The sequence below is a fragment of the Botrytis cinerea genome, chromosome 11 (genome assembly GCF_000143535.2).
Source record: "Botrytis cinerea B05.10 chromosome 11, complete sequence".
NCBI lineage: Eukaryota > Fungi > Ascomycota > Leotiomycetes > Helotiales > Sclerotiniaceae > Botrytis > Botrytis cinerea.
In genome coordinates this window covers 2,268,652-2,285,514 of record NC_037320.1, presented here as the reverse complement: position 1 = coordinate 2,285,514, position 16,863 = coordinate 2,268,652, and the positions used below count along the sequence as shown (strand labels likewise).

At 43.1% G+C, this 16,863-nt stretch overlaps 5 protein-coding genes across 5 annotated transcripts; 4 read left to right on the top strand and 1 right to left on the bottom strand.

Annotated features, from left to right (window-relative positions):
- The first annotated feature begins 495 nt into the window (after positions 1-495).
- Positions 496-3,779, top strand: BCIN_11g06440 (hypothetical protein). Its single transcript, XM_001548240.2, has one exon. The coding sequence runs from the start codon at positions 625-627 to the stop codon at positions 3,616-3,618; it is 2,994 nt and encodes a 997-aa protein (XP_001548290.1). The 5' UTR covers positions 496-624; the 3' UTR covers positions 3,619-3,779.
- A 371-nt stretch (positions 3,780-4,150) lies between these two features.
- On the bottom strand, positions 4,151-6,133 carry BCIN_11g06430 (hypothetical protein). The gene is made up of 4 exons (XM_024696140.1): positions 5,780-6,133; positions 5,374-5,703; positions 4,816-5,258; positions 4,151-4,717 (listed from the first exon to the last, which is right to left on the bottom strand). Exons 1-4 carry the CDS (start codon positions 5,841-5,843, stop codon positions 4,277-4,279), a joined length of 1,278 nt encoding a protein of 425 aa, XP_024551944.1. The 5' UTR covers positions 5,844-6,133; the 3' UTR covers positions 4,151-4,276.
- A 1,059-nt stretch (positions 6,134-7,192) lies between these two features.
- BCIN_11g06420 (hypothetical protein) lies at positions 7,193-12,747 on the top strand. Its single transcript, XM_024696139.1, has 5 exons — positions 7,193-7,632; positions 7,686-9,782; positions 9,831-10,208; positions 10,263-11,681; positions 11,735-12,747. The coding sequence occupies exons 1-5, from the start codon at positions 7,270-7,272 to the stop codon at positions 12,668-12,670; spliced, it is 5,193 nt and encodes a 1,730-aa protein (XP_024551943.1). The 5' UTR covers positions 7,193-7,269; the 3' UTR covers positions 12,671-12,747.
- A 56-nt stretch (positions 12,748-12,803) lies between these two features.
- On the top strand, positions 12,804-14,250 carry BCIN_11g06410 (hypothetical protein). The gene is made up of 2 exons (XM_024696138.1): positions 12,804-12,844; positions 12,913-14,250. The coding sequence occupies exon 2, from the start codon at positions 13,176-13,178 to the stop codon at positions 13,803-13,805; it is 630 nt and encodes a 209-aa protein (XP_024551942.1). The 5' UTR covers positions 12,804-12,844; positions 12,913-13,175; the 3' UTR covers positions 13,806-14,250.
- A 1,716-nt stretch (positions 14,251-15,966) lies between these two features.
- On the top strand, positions 15,967-16,778 carry BCIN_11g06400 (hypothetical protein). The gene has a single exon (XM_024696137.1). The coding sequence runs from the start codon at positions 16,064-16,066 to the stop codon at positions 16,544-16,546; it is 483 nt and encodes a 160-aa protein (XP_024551941.1). The 5' UTR covers positions 15,967-16,063; the 3' UTR covers positions 16,547-16,778.
- The last annotated feature ends 85 nt before the right edge of the window (positions 16,779-16,863 follow it).

Sequence of the window (16,863 nt, the reverse complement as noted above, 5' to 3'; positions counted from 1 at the left end):
CGTTTATCACCACACTCGAGCCACATTATCCCACAAATTGCTCGCTGAAACTTTTACTCACAATTCCCCAACAGATCCACCCACTACATGATACGTACCTACGGTCTGCTACTACTCTCTACTACTAGGTGCTAATTGGCACTCTCAGCTACTTTGCTACTCCTCTCACAAGTACACTTCGACATCACATGATTCTCTCAAAAACATCGACCTGTTGATCATTTCTACATTGGTCGATATATTCCCGTCCGAAGTATATGCCATCACTTCTTGCATACATTTCGGCCCTTTTGTACATGCCCTATTTCAAAGGTGTCAAGCTCCTATCCACAGCTAACAAGGTCTCCCAACATCACATCCTTTGATCTAGTAAGTCTTTTTCCTTCCATGACGTTGATCTATTTAATACGGGATCTAATCTGTGGCGGGGTTGGCGAAAGGCGGAGTGCGGAGGAGGGGTGGTTGCATTATATAAACTCTCTCGATTGTTCTCTGGAAGCTATCATCAACTCTTTCCTTTCTCAATTATCAGTTTCTCCATCATCCTTTGGTCTATGGACTTTTCTTCTCCTGCTTCTCATTTTTCACCTTATTTATCACTACCTTAAACCCGTTCGAGGAACGATGGGGGGTAAGCTTGGTGTCACAGTTGCTGCCTTTGCCGCAGCAATTCTTCACACAACATATGCGCAAAGTCCAACATCTCCACAATCGAATACCACTACAAGTTATCGTTCCGTTTATACACTTCCAGCTTCGGTTGATGTGAGCGCACCTGTTATCCCAAATATCCAAGATCCGCAAGCAGTCAATGCGCAAGATGTTTGTCCGGGCTATACGGCATCAGATATCAAGCGAACTCATTACGGGTGGACGGCATTCTTAACATTAGCTGGCGATGCCTGCAATGTCTACGGAACGGATGTGGATTCTCTCAATCTGACAGTAGAATATCAATCGAAAGATCGTCTTCACGTGGAGATCGTTCCTACTTATGTTGGACCTTCAAACAGCTCTTGGTTCATTCTTCCAGAGTCCCTTGTAGAGAAGCCCTCCATTGATGCCGACGCGAATTCTACCGCTCTGGATAGTGATCTTAGCTTTTTATGGAGCAATGATCCAACCTTTTCGTTTTCAATCTTTCGTCAATCCACAGGCGATGTTCTCTTCTCTACAGAGGGTTCTAAATTAATTTACGAAAACCAATTTATCGAATTTATTAGTTCCTTGCCAGAAAATTACAATCTTTATGGCTTGGGGGAATCTATCCATGGATTTCGTATGGGCAATAACTTTACTCGTACTTTCTGGGCCGCTGATGTTGGTGATAATATTGACGCAAATATTTACGGCAATCATGGAATTTATCTTGACACAAGATACTACGAGGTTGATGCAAGTACTGGAAACATGACATATGTCGCAAATGCAACAAATGTCACTGCAGACTACGTTTCCTACACTCACGGTGTCTATCAGCGAAATGCCCATGGCCAGGAAGTCTTGATGAAACCATCAAATATCACTTGGAGGACTCTCGGTGGGAGTATTGATCTTTATTTCTATGCTGGTCCAACACAAGAAAAAGTCACCAAAGCATATCAAATGAGTGCAATTGGGCTCCCAGCGATGCAACAATATTTTACCTTTGGATATCATCAATGTCGATGGGGCTACGCAAACTGGACTGAACTTGGCAAAGTAGTAGACAATTTTGCAAATTTTGGTCTCCCGTTAGAAACGATCTGGTTGGATATTGATTACATGAATCAATACCGTGACTTTGAAGTCGATGAAGTCAGATTTGGATATTCTGAAGGTGCTGAATTCATTTCGAAACTTCACGGTAATGGACAACATATTGTTCCAATTGTTGACTCTGCAATCTACATTCCTAATCCAGAAAATGAAACTGATGCATACCCGCCTTTTAATCGTGGCAATGCAACCGACAGTTTTATGTTGAACCCCGATGGCAGCTTGTACATAGGAAGTGTATGGCCTGGGTACACAGTTTTCCCCGATTGGATTGGATCCGTGTTGAATGGCACTGGAGCACATCAATGGTGGTCAGACGAACTGACGGCATGGCATTCAAACTTTTCATTCGATGGAATTTGGATTGACATGAGCGAAGTCTCTTCTTTCTGTGTTGGGTCATGCGGTAGCGATAATCTTACTCTCAATCCCGTCCATCCACCGTTCCTTCTACCGGGCGAACCAGGGAATATCGACTTTATCTACCCAGAAGGATTTAATCTTACTAATGCTACTGAAGCCGCAGCTGCATCTTCTTCTTCAGCCAGTCAGTCCTCCGCTTACGCTACATCATCAGCGTCATCATCGTCTCAATCCACAAGTTACATCCGCACAACGCCCACACCAGGAGTCCGCGATATAGTTTACCCTCCGTATACCATCAACAATTTCTTAGGTTCATTAGATGTTCATGCCGTCTCACCAAATGCAACACATCACGGTGGAACTCAAGAATATGACTATCATAATTTGTTTGGACACCAAATTTTGAATGCAACTTACAACGCCCTCCTAAATGTCTCTCCATCCAAACGTCCATTTATCATTGGTCGTTCTACTTTTGCAGGATCCGGGAAATGGGCTGGACATTGGGGTGGCGACAACTATTCTCTGTGGGCCTACATGTTCTTCTCCATTCCCCAAGCTCTGTCGTTCTCTTTATTCGGAATTCCTATGTTTGGTGCAGACACATGTGGTTTCTCTGGCAATTCTGACGAAGAGCTCTGCAACCGCTGGATGCAAGTCTCTGCCTTTTTCCCTTTTTACAGAAATCATAACACTTTAGCCGCCCCCTCTCAAGAACCTTATGTGTGGGCATCTGTCATCGATGCAACTAAGGCAGCCACTACAATCAGATATACTCTCCTTCCATATATTTATACTACGTTCTATATGGCTCATTCTACTGGATCAACCGTCATGCGCGCTCTCGCCTGGGAATTTCCCAATGACCCCACTCTAGCGTCTGCGGATCGACAATTCTTACTTGGCCCAAATATCATGGTCACACCTGTATTAGAACAAGGCGCTACTACCGTCGACGGTGTATTCCCTGGATCAGGAAAAGGGCAGGTCTGGTATGATTGGTATAATCAATCTGCTATCACTTCATCTCCTGGTCAAAATATCACAATTGACGCACCACTTGGTCATATTCCTGTTTACATTCGGGGTGGTTCCATTCTTCCGATTCAAGAGCCTGCATTGACGACTCAAGAATGTAGAAATAATCCATGGGGCTTGTTGGTTGCATCCAGCTTAGAAGGAACTGCTATTGGTGAACTTTACCTAGATGATGGAGAATCTCTGGCTCCAAATGCTACTCTTTGGGTCGATTTCTCAATGACGCAGAATTCGCTATACGCATCAGGTCGAGGTAGTTATATTGACAATAATCCACTTGCAAATATCACCATCATGGGTATTTTGTCAAGTGTCAGTAACGTCACATTGAATGGTGTTAGTCTCACTAGTGGATGGATGTATAATTCTACCAGCCAGGTCCTTGACATCAAAGATTTATCCAACGTCACGAGTGATGGAGCTTGGAGTAGTGATTGGGTGTTGAAGTGGGCTTGAGTGGAATTTTCTTTGAAGGTGGAAAAATCATACTGAAACGAATTGAGGCTTCAATTAATGATTAAGGCTAAAATGATGCAATGAATAATGAATTTAAAGGATTGGTTATTATGTAGAAAATAGACCCGGGAAGCACGAAAATAATGGCATCATACTTTCCAATTCGAATCAATAAATATCGAGAGAATGATAAAAAGACAATCATCCTTTTAAAGGCTCAAGCTGCGGGAAATCTCTGTCATGTGTCCAAAAATTCAAGCCATATTGATAAATATGATTGACTTGGAAACTCCTGATGAAAACTCGGCTAGGCGCACAGTGACAATTTCCCTGACGATACATCCCATTCTCCAGAAGTCACCGATGTAGTCTTCTGGTGCACTTAAAATACACTTACTACTGGACTAACTTGAGAAGTCGAAATCTACATATGTATACAAGTATAGACCAATTACCCAAATGTTAGAATTTATGTCAGTTCCAAGTGCACCTTGCATCATGTGTATGCGCACACTTTCGACATCACGTTCGATGGCACCATCCCGGGGATCACACATAGCTTTATATCGTATACGAAGTATCCTTTGCTTAAACTTGCACACTGCGCATTGTCTAGGGCACTTCTTCCTCCAAGAAGATGTCTACTTGTTACAAATCTTTATGATCGACTAGTCGCCGGAAACCGCTCGCTATCATGCTTGGTCGTAGCCAGTATCCTGCCCTGCATCGGAATTCTTTCTCCAACGTTTCTTCCTTCCTTGCCACTTCCGTTCCTTATCTCTTTATTACCCACAGACTTTCCCATATTTCTCAACACCAATATTGTAAAATAAGACATGGCGACCAACCCCGCCAGAATTCCATACACGATCTCACCACCTTTGGTATTTCTTGCCAATTTCAATCCTAATCCACCGCAGATAATTCCCAGAATTAGTAGAGAACGGCCATACCAAACATGTATATAGCCCAGAAATCCTCTAACATGCTGTTTTCGGTAAACGAGGTGATGAATGAGGCCTACGATAACCTGGATAATTAAGAGAACAAAGAGAGCTAGACCAAAGCTTGTATGCGCTTTGCCTTGATTCCTGAATAGCTAATATATGTCAGTTATTTCATTGTGAATTTGAATATTGAATTCGGAACTCCATAACAAAGCAATAAATTCAATGGTGGATATACGAAAGTACATACATAATCCTTGAACGTCGCCAACTTCACACCCAATCCGAAACCAACAATCAGCATCACCAAGCTGAATGTTTGAAAGGCTGCGTGAATCCACCATTTCCCAAACATAGTCATGAGCATCGCGCCTAGTGGGAAGAGAATAACCATGGTAACACTCATTATAGTGCCATGAGCAATACTATAGGCGTCAAGTGTTGAGGCCGATATTCCACGCTCTTCACTTCCACTTCCCGACGTAGATGGAATTGTACCATTAGATAAAAATGGGTTCTCATCCGATTCAATTACAGCAGTTGTGAGATCATAAGTAAATTGCCGGTAGCTGCTATCGCCGTGCTGTTTTATAGCATACGAAGGCGAAGTACTGTCAATTGGAGAGCCTAAGTTCCAAGCTGCTATCCATGGTGAAGCAGTGGATGTTGTGGATGGAAGAGGGCAGTTTGTACCTAATTTATGCCCATCAGCTTACACTGATTGTTGACAAAGAAATCCGTATCAATATTGTCAGTTTGCTCCTGAAGTTCAGAAACTAAGGTCTCCGGGTAATATAGCAGAACCTACACAGAACATTCGCTCTCATCACTCCTCCGGTAATTCCGCTACCCTCGAGCAATTGCACCTGGCTTCCTGGCCCTCCAGTTACCTTTGGCTCCACGTGACCTTGTCCTCCAGCCCTCGCACTAATGGTAACGTTTCCATTGCCATCGCTGTACATTATATACATATATGCACCGGCCATGGTGCGCCCAATACCTAGTGCAGCCCATTGATATGTATCCGGTGCGCTGAGCTGAAAATATATATTTCCGGTGCCAGCCGAAACTGTTGTCGAAGGAAGGCCCAGGGAATAGACTGGGCCATCGGAAGGAGCAAAAACTACAAGGGCGGAGACTGTGAAGCTTTATTAGTCGTTACATTGGCAGTGGTAGTGGTGTCTTTTTATTATTGGGGTTGCGCTTAAGCTTACCGCATGCCAAGTCCCTAAGTACGCTGAGCACAGCAAAACTTGTTGTAATATTAGGAAACTTCATTTTAACAAAAAACTCGATATGATGAAACGAACGACTGTGAATGCAAATTGAATGGAAGAATTTTCAGAGATCATTTAAACATGATATCAATTGCATGTTGCTAACGAAATTTGCCGACCGACATTTGAGCTTCAGGTTGAATATATAACAACATCTTCTGCTTATCATGGTCCATTATTCTGATGTAAAATGTGGCTTACTGCGCCCGATTAACATTTGCGCCTATTCACACCCATTGAGTTGGCGAAGCCAATTATCTATTGATGATGACCACTTGTAATGGAGAAATCAAGTCAAAGAATAAGCTGGGGGCATTCAAATGTCATATTGGGGCATGATTCTCCGTACCAGTACCATTTATTCTTATAGCAAAAAGGCGTTCCGCTCCATATCAGGATAATCATCCGGATTTCTAATATTCCGAGTGGAAGAATCATCCATCTATTTTGATACGAACGTTGACTCCTAAAGTTGTGAGTGTGTTCTCGCTGCAACGATGGAGATCAAACAGACATCATTTGTAAGTATGTTGTTCGATACATGTTCAAATCCCATCTTCTTATACAGCTTTCTTCCCTTCTCACTCGCTTCCAAGCTTGCAATCCCTCTTCCTGGCCACTCTGTATGAACTGCTAGAATTGCAATACAGGATGAGATAATCACGATCGAAATATTGATGAGGGATGAGTATGAAAATAATGGAAATTGATGTAACTGTATGTATAAGTTACAACATGTGCGGAAAGTAGATTTTGGAGACGGTGGTAATTAAGCTTACCTTGGCTCTCGCTAGCGCCATAAACTCGCACCGACAGACAGAATGAATCAAAGCCTAAAAGATAATCTCGGCACGTCTTTCCAACAGCAACAACAATTCCCATAAACCAAAAATCCATGATCAGAAATTTATGCATCTTTCGGAATCTTTCCTATTATATCTAATAGAAAGACTGCAATCTTTCTATAACTATCTTCTATTGATAATGATTGCGTTCCAGAACAAGTTTCCCTGCAAGTTTAATTTCACCGGAGGACATACTGCCTAACATTACATTCGAATGATTTGCTCACCAGTTCACTCGTCTCCTTGCCCCAGAACCAAACATTTTTTGGTTTATCTGATGACTCTATGATCTTCATCAATCGTCAATGTAACTGCTTAATTACAGTATTTTGACTTGATGATCACCGATTGGGCATAATGACGAGTCCTTTTCGCCCTCAACCGGCCTTGCACTCCACACAGCCCCATGTAATGCATGTAAGCGTTCGGCGGCTGAAGAAATCGTACTCATCCCCCCACCTATGGTTTACACATCATCTTAACCATCGACCTTGTTGCTTTAAACGTTCGTCGTTTATCAAACTTCCCTAGATTCACTAACGCTCGTATCACATGTCGGAACTGTGATTGTCAGCTTCCTCGATGTCTGACGCTGATTTACCGTTTCCGGAGCCATTGCCGGAGGCATTACCAGAGGTGAAGGACCACGTGATTCATTTTGATGACGGTGATAGAGCGGGAGATCGATGGCGTGGAGCCTCACACGGCACTGCATCAGACACTCTTCGTGATTCAGCCAATAGTCACAATGGCGATTTTCAGGCAATGCGCTCCGATATCCAGACAGACTACGTGGAATTGCCGCTCCCCTTTGAATGTGATCGATGCCCTCGTTCATTTTATAGGGCTAAAGATCTGCAATGGCACAAATACAAGCATGCGACTGGGCTGGCCTTCAACTGTGATAAATGTGAGGGAATGTTTCCAACAAATGATGATCTTGAAGCTAGTATACCCGAAACTCCAAATCGAATCCGTCGAATCTGACTTATAACTAGAAACATATATCCACAAATTGCAAAAAGACTGGATACGAGCAGCATTCAGAGGAAGTCAAAGCTTCTAGCATTCCGTTCAGAATGCAAAGATACGATCTCTCTTCCTCCCATCGTGAACCGAAACCTCGCGATTTTGTAGGGCTGGAAACAGCTCCAATTCATTTGGATCCTGTAGAATTAGACTCAGATGATGGCACTCGGATAAAGTTTAGACGCGAACCATTATCTTCGGAGGCACTACCTTCTGCGGTCAATAGTGAGGTTGGCCCTGTACCATTTCAATCTAATCCAGATCAAGTTACTGAAAATAGCCGAGAGCTTTCCGCAGCAAGCGAAATACTTCCTGTAGAGATATCTCGGTCAGAGCGCGATGATTTGACAATAGACGCCTTTGAAACTTTTGAGGAGATGAAGAGCCGTCATCGCAGGGAATTTGACGATCTACAGCGACGTATAACACAAAAGAGATATGCTGCAACGGACGAAACTAGAAGTGAAATCGATAGACTTTGTGATGACATGGAAAGACGATTGAAAAATCGTCAATACATAGAAACGCCATTGTTGGTGGATCCAAATACCCGGAATCGTCGAAGGACAAAGCAGCTCAAAGCAGATGGGTCAAAAGAGCATGCTGCAGCGATTTCTAATATTGATTCGGAATTGCAATGGATGGAAACTGAGAAGGCTCTTTTACAAACTCTTGAGGCCAAGCAAAGAGAATTAGGTCCCGACGATATATCCACTATTGATACTGTGAAAAATACTGCTCGTGTCTATTTCGATCAAGGAAAGCTAGTCGAGGCTGAACACATGTATTTACGAGCTCTGAATGGTTATCAAAATGCCAGCGGTCCTACGCAATTGCTAATCAATGCTGTAATAAATAACCTCGGTCGCATCTATTACCGGCAGGGTGATATGACTAAAGCTGAGGAGATGTATGTTCAAGCTTTAGCTAATTCTGAAAGATATCTGGGAAGCAATCACCCCACAACTCGTAATACGGCAAACAGGCTCGGCCATGTTTATCAAAAGCAGGGCAAGCTCCAGGAAGCACAAAGACTCTTTGGAAAATCGACTGCTCCGGTAGTAGAGTCATCTCCAGATATAGTCAAAGACGGGGCTCCAGGATTGAATATCTTGCAATCTGATTCCAAGTACAGGGATAACCTCACAGGTACGAGAAAATTTACCAGCAATAATATTCGAGATCTTGGGAAAGCTATTCGAAACATTGATGATTCGCACAGTGTTAGCTCTAAAAATGAATTTAATATTGTACGATGGTCTACCTCCGAAGATGCTTCTTTACTACGAACTATTGCCAGACTCGGATTGGAAGATTGGTCTGCTGTCTCAACGGTAGTTGGAACTAAGACGGCTGAGCAATGTCACTACCGTTATCTCAAATTCGAGAAGAGCTTCGGAATCGACCCTACCTCTTCTGATAAATCTTCGCAGATCAAGTTTTTCATGGCTGCTATTGAAAAGAATTCTTCGTCAGAATTGGCACATTGGTTGCGTGATCATAGGAGTATCTCGGAAGGTGGAGATGATATTGTATCACGATTGAATAAAGACAGCGCCGAACTTAAAGAAAGGGGTAACGAGGCACCTTCCACGGCTGGGTCCAAATCTCCAATTGCTAGTAAACCTTTCAGTAATGAAGAGTTTACCCAATGGAAGAATGCCATGGAAAGTAAAACGCTCGGTGTTGGTAATCAATCAAACATGGATACCCACAGAAAGAGTTCAAGTCAGCTATCTGCTGAATTAGGTCATGATGGGTATGGATACACAAAGCCCATGCCGGAAAGAACCACACTCGAAATCGCGGAGTTGAGAGCTGAAAGAAGGGCAGAGATTGAGAGACGTTGTGCGGAACTTGATCCGCCTTTGACCAAAGATTTGCTAGTCAATATGCCCTTATACAGAACAACTATCCAAGATGTTCGTCCTTTGACTGAACTTGGCTGGGAATTTCTGAAGCAAAATTTTCTAGCGGAGCGCACTATTGCAGAGTTAGAGTCCAGTGATTCGTCGAGTTTGTCTCCCATCAAGAAATCACACAATGGGTCTAGTAGAGAGTATACGGTACGTGGAGAATTTTATGCTCATTGAAATTGTATTAACATGAAACAGGATAGCATGGTCGTTGAAAGGGACATCATGGTCAACGAGAAGCAAAAAGCTGTTGCTGACGAACGGCAACATGGGTTCAATTCAGAAGTTCTTGATTCTGCCTTCATCGAAAGCCAAAAAGATTTCACAGCTTCAACTAACGAACAAACTTTGAGTTCTGATCGATCTGATGAATTCCACCTGTCCATGAGTCCAACTAGCGAAGCTCACAACCTTACTCAGTCTGAATATTCTTTGGAGGCAAAGGATAGTTCGGCTGGATACCAGGGCCGTGCAGACTTTTACGACACAAGTATTGCCAAGAGACTTCGACGGTCGGAGAATTATCATGATTGGGCTGTTCTTATTCATGGTCCCGGAACAGAAAGCCATGAAGAGGTGAATAGAGCCAATGTTGATGTGAATACGAACTTACTAATATCCCAAGATAAGAAGCGGAAGGTACCTGACTCTGTTATGGCTGAACAAGATGGTATGAAACAGCATACGCCTGATGATCGGCTGAAAGACATTGTGAAGCCATCCCAAGATCAAAGATCGGTGGAAAAATGGACAAATACTCCCGAGGTTCCGGCCAAGTCACAGACTGTTGACTCGCAGGATATTGAAGAGAAGCTGGCGGAGACGGCATATGATTTGGCAGAGTTAATGTTAGAGAAGTCACAATGGCTAGGTCAAATGGAGGGTGATGAACTGGATCTTGCGATAAGAACGCTGGTGAAGGATGTCCACAGCAAATTGCATGGGAAAGGTTGGCCACGAACAACATTAGCGATGCATCGAGAAGTCCATATCGAAGCAATTCATGATCTTCTTATGCGCCATCGAAGTGATCAAGGCCTGGCATTTTCAAACCTATCGACATTTCCATTGTCTGAAAATAGCATAAACAATGATTCTTGTTCGGGACAGCCCATCGAGGACATTCCTGACGATCAAAGCGACAACTCCTTCGAGTTCTCCGCTACAGAATCCGTAGTATCGGTTGCAGATAGTATATTTTCAGCAATGTCACTCGCTACGGGATCCTCGATGTCATCATTCTCGGCCTCTCAGACTGCGACTGACCGCTTAGTTCGTTTACTACTCGAAGATGCGACCATAAAGTCGCTCTGCGAGGATGCGTTGCGGGAAAATGGAATGTCTCGGGAACGATTTGAGCGGAATCTTAGCCGTCTATTGAAGGGCTTTGCCGTCGAATTACGAAAAGAAGCTCAAACTCGAGAACAGCGACAGGCCGCACATCTTGTTCGTTTTCGCGCAAGAAACTCTGCGCATGTGATTTGTAGCACTCTTCGGAAGGAAAAGGGACAAAAGAATTCAAATAATGTCAGTGACTCAGGTGCAGCTAATCTTTTGAATATTGAGGAAGCAGAAATGGAGTGCGATTTGGACATAGATGACGATTCGGATAGTGTATCTGAGAGTTCTGAAGATTCTCCAGATGATTTTCAACATCTTGAACTATTTGTCAAGGACTCACAAGCTTTCGGATTGTTTCGGGAGAAACTACGGATTTTCATTCATCCACAAAAAGCACAGCTGGCGACTCTATCAACACCGATGGTAGCCAGTCGACGAAATAGTTTATCTTCGAAGTCACACAACTTAGCAATTCCATTATCCGAAATACTTGATGATGTCAAGGAAGAACTTGTTGAGGCGCCGAAAGATGTAAGGGGAGGTAGAACTCAGCGCATGGAATTGGAATATCTCGAACTATCATCAGCAGAGACACAGTCGGAGATATACGAATCAATCTGGCAAAGGTTGGCACTATTTTCTAATGCGATTTCGATATGGGGAAGACCGCCAGTTGCACTCGGAAAGACACGAATTGAATGGCGCTGTGTGAGTTTAATTCGTCGTCCCAGAAACTTTCAATCATGGACTAATAACCGCAGAAATGTGGACATAGTATTTATGATGATTTCACTGAACTCCGTCCTGGAGCAGCAAATCGACTTAAGCAAGCTCTCACGAATAACGAATCTGGTAACACTAGTACAGATCGAAGTTCAAGGTTCAGTGACTGCAGCAGATCCTTTTCGAATAGCTTATCTTCCATTTTCACAGTCTGGGCTTCGAACTCCTCGAGAAAAAGCCTCTCTTCTGGCCTACCCACCCACGAACCACCAAAGAATCAACTCGATTCGAACAATCCAAATACGGTAGAACCAATAGTGCTTCCAGTGGAGAATGTGTATCTTCTTCTATGTTACCCATCTGGCCGCTACGCTACTCGACTCCTGCAGCTGGGTCTTCACAATCTCGAACCTAAATCTGATCAATCCCTCTTCAATACACTTAGAACTAATTATAAATCAATGAGAGGTCGATTCTTGAACCTGGTATCATTGAAGACTCTCAAATCGATAAAATTTGTCCACTTCGAGATGTATCGCAGCTCTCTCATCGACGTGCGTCAAAAGGACGTCATACCACCTCCCGACCACATTGAATATCGTTACTCGCCTGCACCTCCCGAAGTGATTCCCCCAATTGGTGACAATCATCTCATGCACCTCTTTCTGCATCCCGATCATGCCGACGAAGATACTGTGTGTCTTGACAGATTCCCTAAGAAGTTGAAGGAGAAGCTTTCTTGTAGAAAAGGACAGCCTACAAACTTTGGCTGGGGACTAGAGTTTGTGGAAGGTTGGGACATGAAAAGCATTTGGATAGTTGCTTTTATTGTCTTTGGGATTGGAAGTTTACTGCTTGGAATTCTTTGGGCAGTTTATAAGCATAGTATTCAGGATGCCTTTGCGATCGCGGGTTACATGGTTAGCTTTACCGCGATCAGTGTGGGAGCCATACAGAGTTTATTGGTTATGTGAGGTGACATTTTGACCTACCGGACTGGAGAGATTCCTTACCCTGTATCATCTAGTAAAGTTTCGCAGAGCAAATAGTAAAAGCGTATTGCCGCTACTGGGAGACTGAGTGGGAATCTTTTCGACAAGTTTTAATGGTGTTGGCAATTCTTTTGATGAGATGAAAAGATATGTGAGGTATAAATTGAGCTTAGTTTGATCGCACTGTTAGTCATATGAAAATACTAACTTATTGCCGCTTGCAGTTTTAGGGGGAGGTTTACACAACCTTCGATCTTTCATAGGAGAACGCCGTCACCAATTTCCCAAGACAAAGACATTGACTGACATGTGTAACATCGATGGGTTCAACACAACACAACATGTCTTAGTTAAGATTTTTCTAACACCCAGATGAGCCTCGTGTTTGAACTCATTTATCATACTTTTCCTGCTCTTCTCTTTACAAACACCGGAATCGGAATCTCAAATTTCAGCATAGGAGAAGCAAAGAAAAAGACACAGGAATATGACGGGTTCAGAATCTCCAATCCTTAAATCTCCACCATGGATTAGTTCTCGACCGTCTACCCCTGGAGCTTCGTTTCTTCATACGGCTTCATTGAGTTGTCCCACCAAATATTTCTCTGAAACAAGAGAAGTAACTAAAACTCTGGCACCAAATGCCTCAGCTTCATCCCCACCTTCTCCGGTGAAAATGCGCAAACTTGGAGAACAAGAGCGTGCATTGAGATCTAAAACGTCATTGACGCTTTCACTCCCAGATGAAGAGACGTTTGGTCAGCCTATTATCGACTTACCTGGCTTAAACATAGCCCGCGATTTTGGTTTTGGATTGAGTCTTGGATCAAGGACGTCAAGAATCGAAGAGAGAAGATCAGTTGCTTTTGTGGAAGAAACCAGAGAGGATGGCAAAAAAATCTTGAAGGATGTAAATTTTGATACTCACAAACGACGTATTGAGGACAAAGGACTTGAGCCGATGCCAATAGGAGATGGAGCTGAGGAAGCGAAGCAAAGGAGTATCTCTGAGATACTTGATCGGCGGGAAGGCGACGAGGAAGGCAAATGCAATATATTCTTTGGTCGCTTTAGGAAGGTTTGGGGATATCTCACTGTGAAATTTTCTTGTTTTTAGGGTTGGATATAAAATAGCAGACGCAATCTAGGTATGAGCTTTCACGAACGGAATTATTTCAACAACCAAACTGAATCCAATACGTCGAACAGTCTAAGGGTCCGAAGATTCTGTTTGAATTCAAGAACAGAAAGCCTCTAGGTTCCAGAATGAAGTGTGGGCTATCAAACATCACAAGGTTGCGATGATGGTGGTCTATGAGTATGAGTAGCATCCGATGTCATGTAAATTGGTATCATTCACAACAATCGGGATTGATTAATTTCAATTCTTGGACGAGCTTAGAAAGATAGGAATTCTCCGGGATGGCATGTTCAACATAATACCTATTCATCGATCTCGAAAAACCAATTGTTCCCGATGAATATATTGAAATGCAGAAGGAAAAATTGGGTAGCTAAAATTAGACACATGATAACGATCAATATTAGTGAAGTTGAAGATAATTCCTTTCCGGTGCCTCCTTGTTTCCACCCCACTCGCACTCCACTCTCCCGGATATCGTTGCCACTGCAGCACTTTGTAGAAATTAAATCAGCCTATCTTACAGCAATTTTCGAACCGTTGTCAGAAGACGGGTAGACCCACCTTCCAAATGAAGTACGTTGCAGTAATTCCCTGCATATTCCTTGTGAATCTCGCCAATCCGTCGTGAATTTCATAGAACCCGAGATCCGATCAGCATTGGAGTTTATTTGATGGATCTCTCGTGAACTTTTCTTCAACTACAATCAGCCACAAGCCGGAATTCGACACTGCATTTCATTTGGAACTCACCGATTTTCATGGAATCGAAGTCGACGACGACCCATTTTTGTCGGAGATAGCTCATTATCAAGATTTTTTGGGCTGCAGAACAGTTATACTGTTCTAGGTTTTTCCATCCATGAACTGCTGTTGTACCAGACCGACATTTCATACCATGGCTACTAACACACACAGATATTCACACAGGCCACACGATGCAGCCACAACTTTGCAGCATCCAAGTACGTGCTGTCTCCGAACAACTAAATTTTAGCCTGCACCGGCCACAAATACTTGTTCCAGAGGCGTAGATACATCTTTCGTGGAGATGTTAGAAAAAAATCAACGGATAATTCCAGTAACCGAGCTTCATATGGGCGAAAAAAACAAGACGCCTAAGAATACACCCTCTCTAATATTCAGTATCAAATCAAACAATCAAAAATTAGAATCGAGGTTTAGATGCCTATATTTAGGAGCTCCTGAGTTATTCAATTGCTATGCCTTGAATGCATTGGAATTGAATGTACAAATATCAATATTTTCGGTGCATGATTTTGTTTGGGTGAAGCCGAGGTGGACGAAAACAGGGGGGTTGAAAATTCCGACGTTTTTCTTCAAGGCTGGTAAGCAAGTGGACCATCTACCCATCGGGTTTTCTTTGTCCAGGAATGCCAAAGTGGTTGTTTTTGGGTGGGGAAATCTGAATCGTGATATCGATTGCGTTCCTGATTGTTTTCTTCCATATTTTAAATAGACTCAATAGACTATAGCATTCTGTAAGTGAGATGCAAGCCATTCGGACACTCTTCCCTAATGGTTACAATCTACATATGGTTCAGCTTCTATGAAAAGATTTCTATTCGCAAGTGCAGCAATAGAGTGAGTTAATCAATTGCCCACAGTACTAGTACTACATGTATGCGAGATGCATTGCATTGCATTGCAGTGCAGAAATGTTCTATCGATTGAGGGCGTACTTTGAAGGCTGCACGTCGAGTTTCTCGGAAGGCGGAGCCTATTTTCAAGCCAGATTAGTTCCAACCTCCGGTGCAGATATGAGATGCCATAGCAGAGGTAGTGGGCCGATAGATTTCCAGGTACGGATTTCTATGGTGGTATTCATGATTTGTAGTTTCCTTGACATCCGTTGAAGGCGTGGGGCTCTGAAAGTATGTCCTGACTGCGGATTTTGCGATTACGATATCTTGAACTAACCTAGCAATTGGTGTGCCGAAGCTCGTCAGGCCATTTTCGGACACGAGTATCAAGTCTAGATTACTGAGAATAATGGGCGAGGCGGTTCTTTTGTTCCTCGCGGAAGGAGCTTTTTCTATTGCAATTTCAAGCCAGGTTGCTGGAGAATTATATAAAGTAGTGTTTTCTCTGCGTAATGTTCCTCTCCATCATCACAGAAACGATATTCTAAATTCTATCTGCTTTTCAGTCACATCATATATCGCCTAATAAAATTTACCTGCCTTATCCTCCTCATACCACCAACACCAAATATGCTTGTCTCATTGATCACTGGCCTCTTGGCTCTCACTACCATCTCTGTTTCCTCTCCTGTCCCCGCCGTCAAGCGCGACACTGCCGAACTCTATATCCTCGCCAACTGCTACAATAATCTCACACATGCTTCCTACGCCTCCGCATTCTGGTACTACCCAGATTTCCTCCCAGATTACCCAGAGCCACAAGCTGTCGCTGTCATCAACTCTAAAAAATCAGTTACCTTTGAAGGCCTCAAGATTTCTGTCACATCCCCGTTCAGATTGACAGCCGCTATCCCAAAAAATGCCACATTGGCTACTTATCAAGAGATTGTTGCATCAGCCACGATTAGCAGTTTTGCGGGCCCAGCTGCGGCCATCAAAGGCACTGGAGAGGCTTTCTACAGCCCTGCGACCAATGTTAACTGTTATTACGATTATGCCGTCAGGGATGTAAGTTTTTTAACAACCCTTCTATCTGAACGATTTAAATGCTAATAAATGGTATTAGAATCAAACAGAAGATATATGAGCCCTTTATCGCACGCAGGGTTTCAACAGACACTAAAAAAACTCGTGGGACTGTATAGAGCAGGATTGATTATATCAGTTACTCTTGCGTACGACTGTGTTTGATGGATCAATAATTGGTGACTGCACGATGGGCAACGACAACGATGACAACGACAACGATGACAACGACAATAACGAATCGACGACTATGAATAATAATTAGAATACATCAAATATGAACAATAGACAGTTTTTTTCTCCTCGCACGTAGAATTTTCGTTACAATTTATCGGTGACTTGTA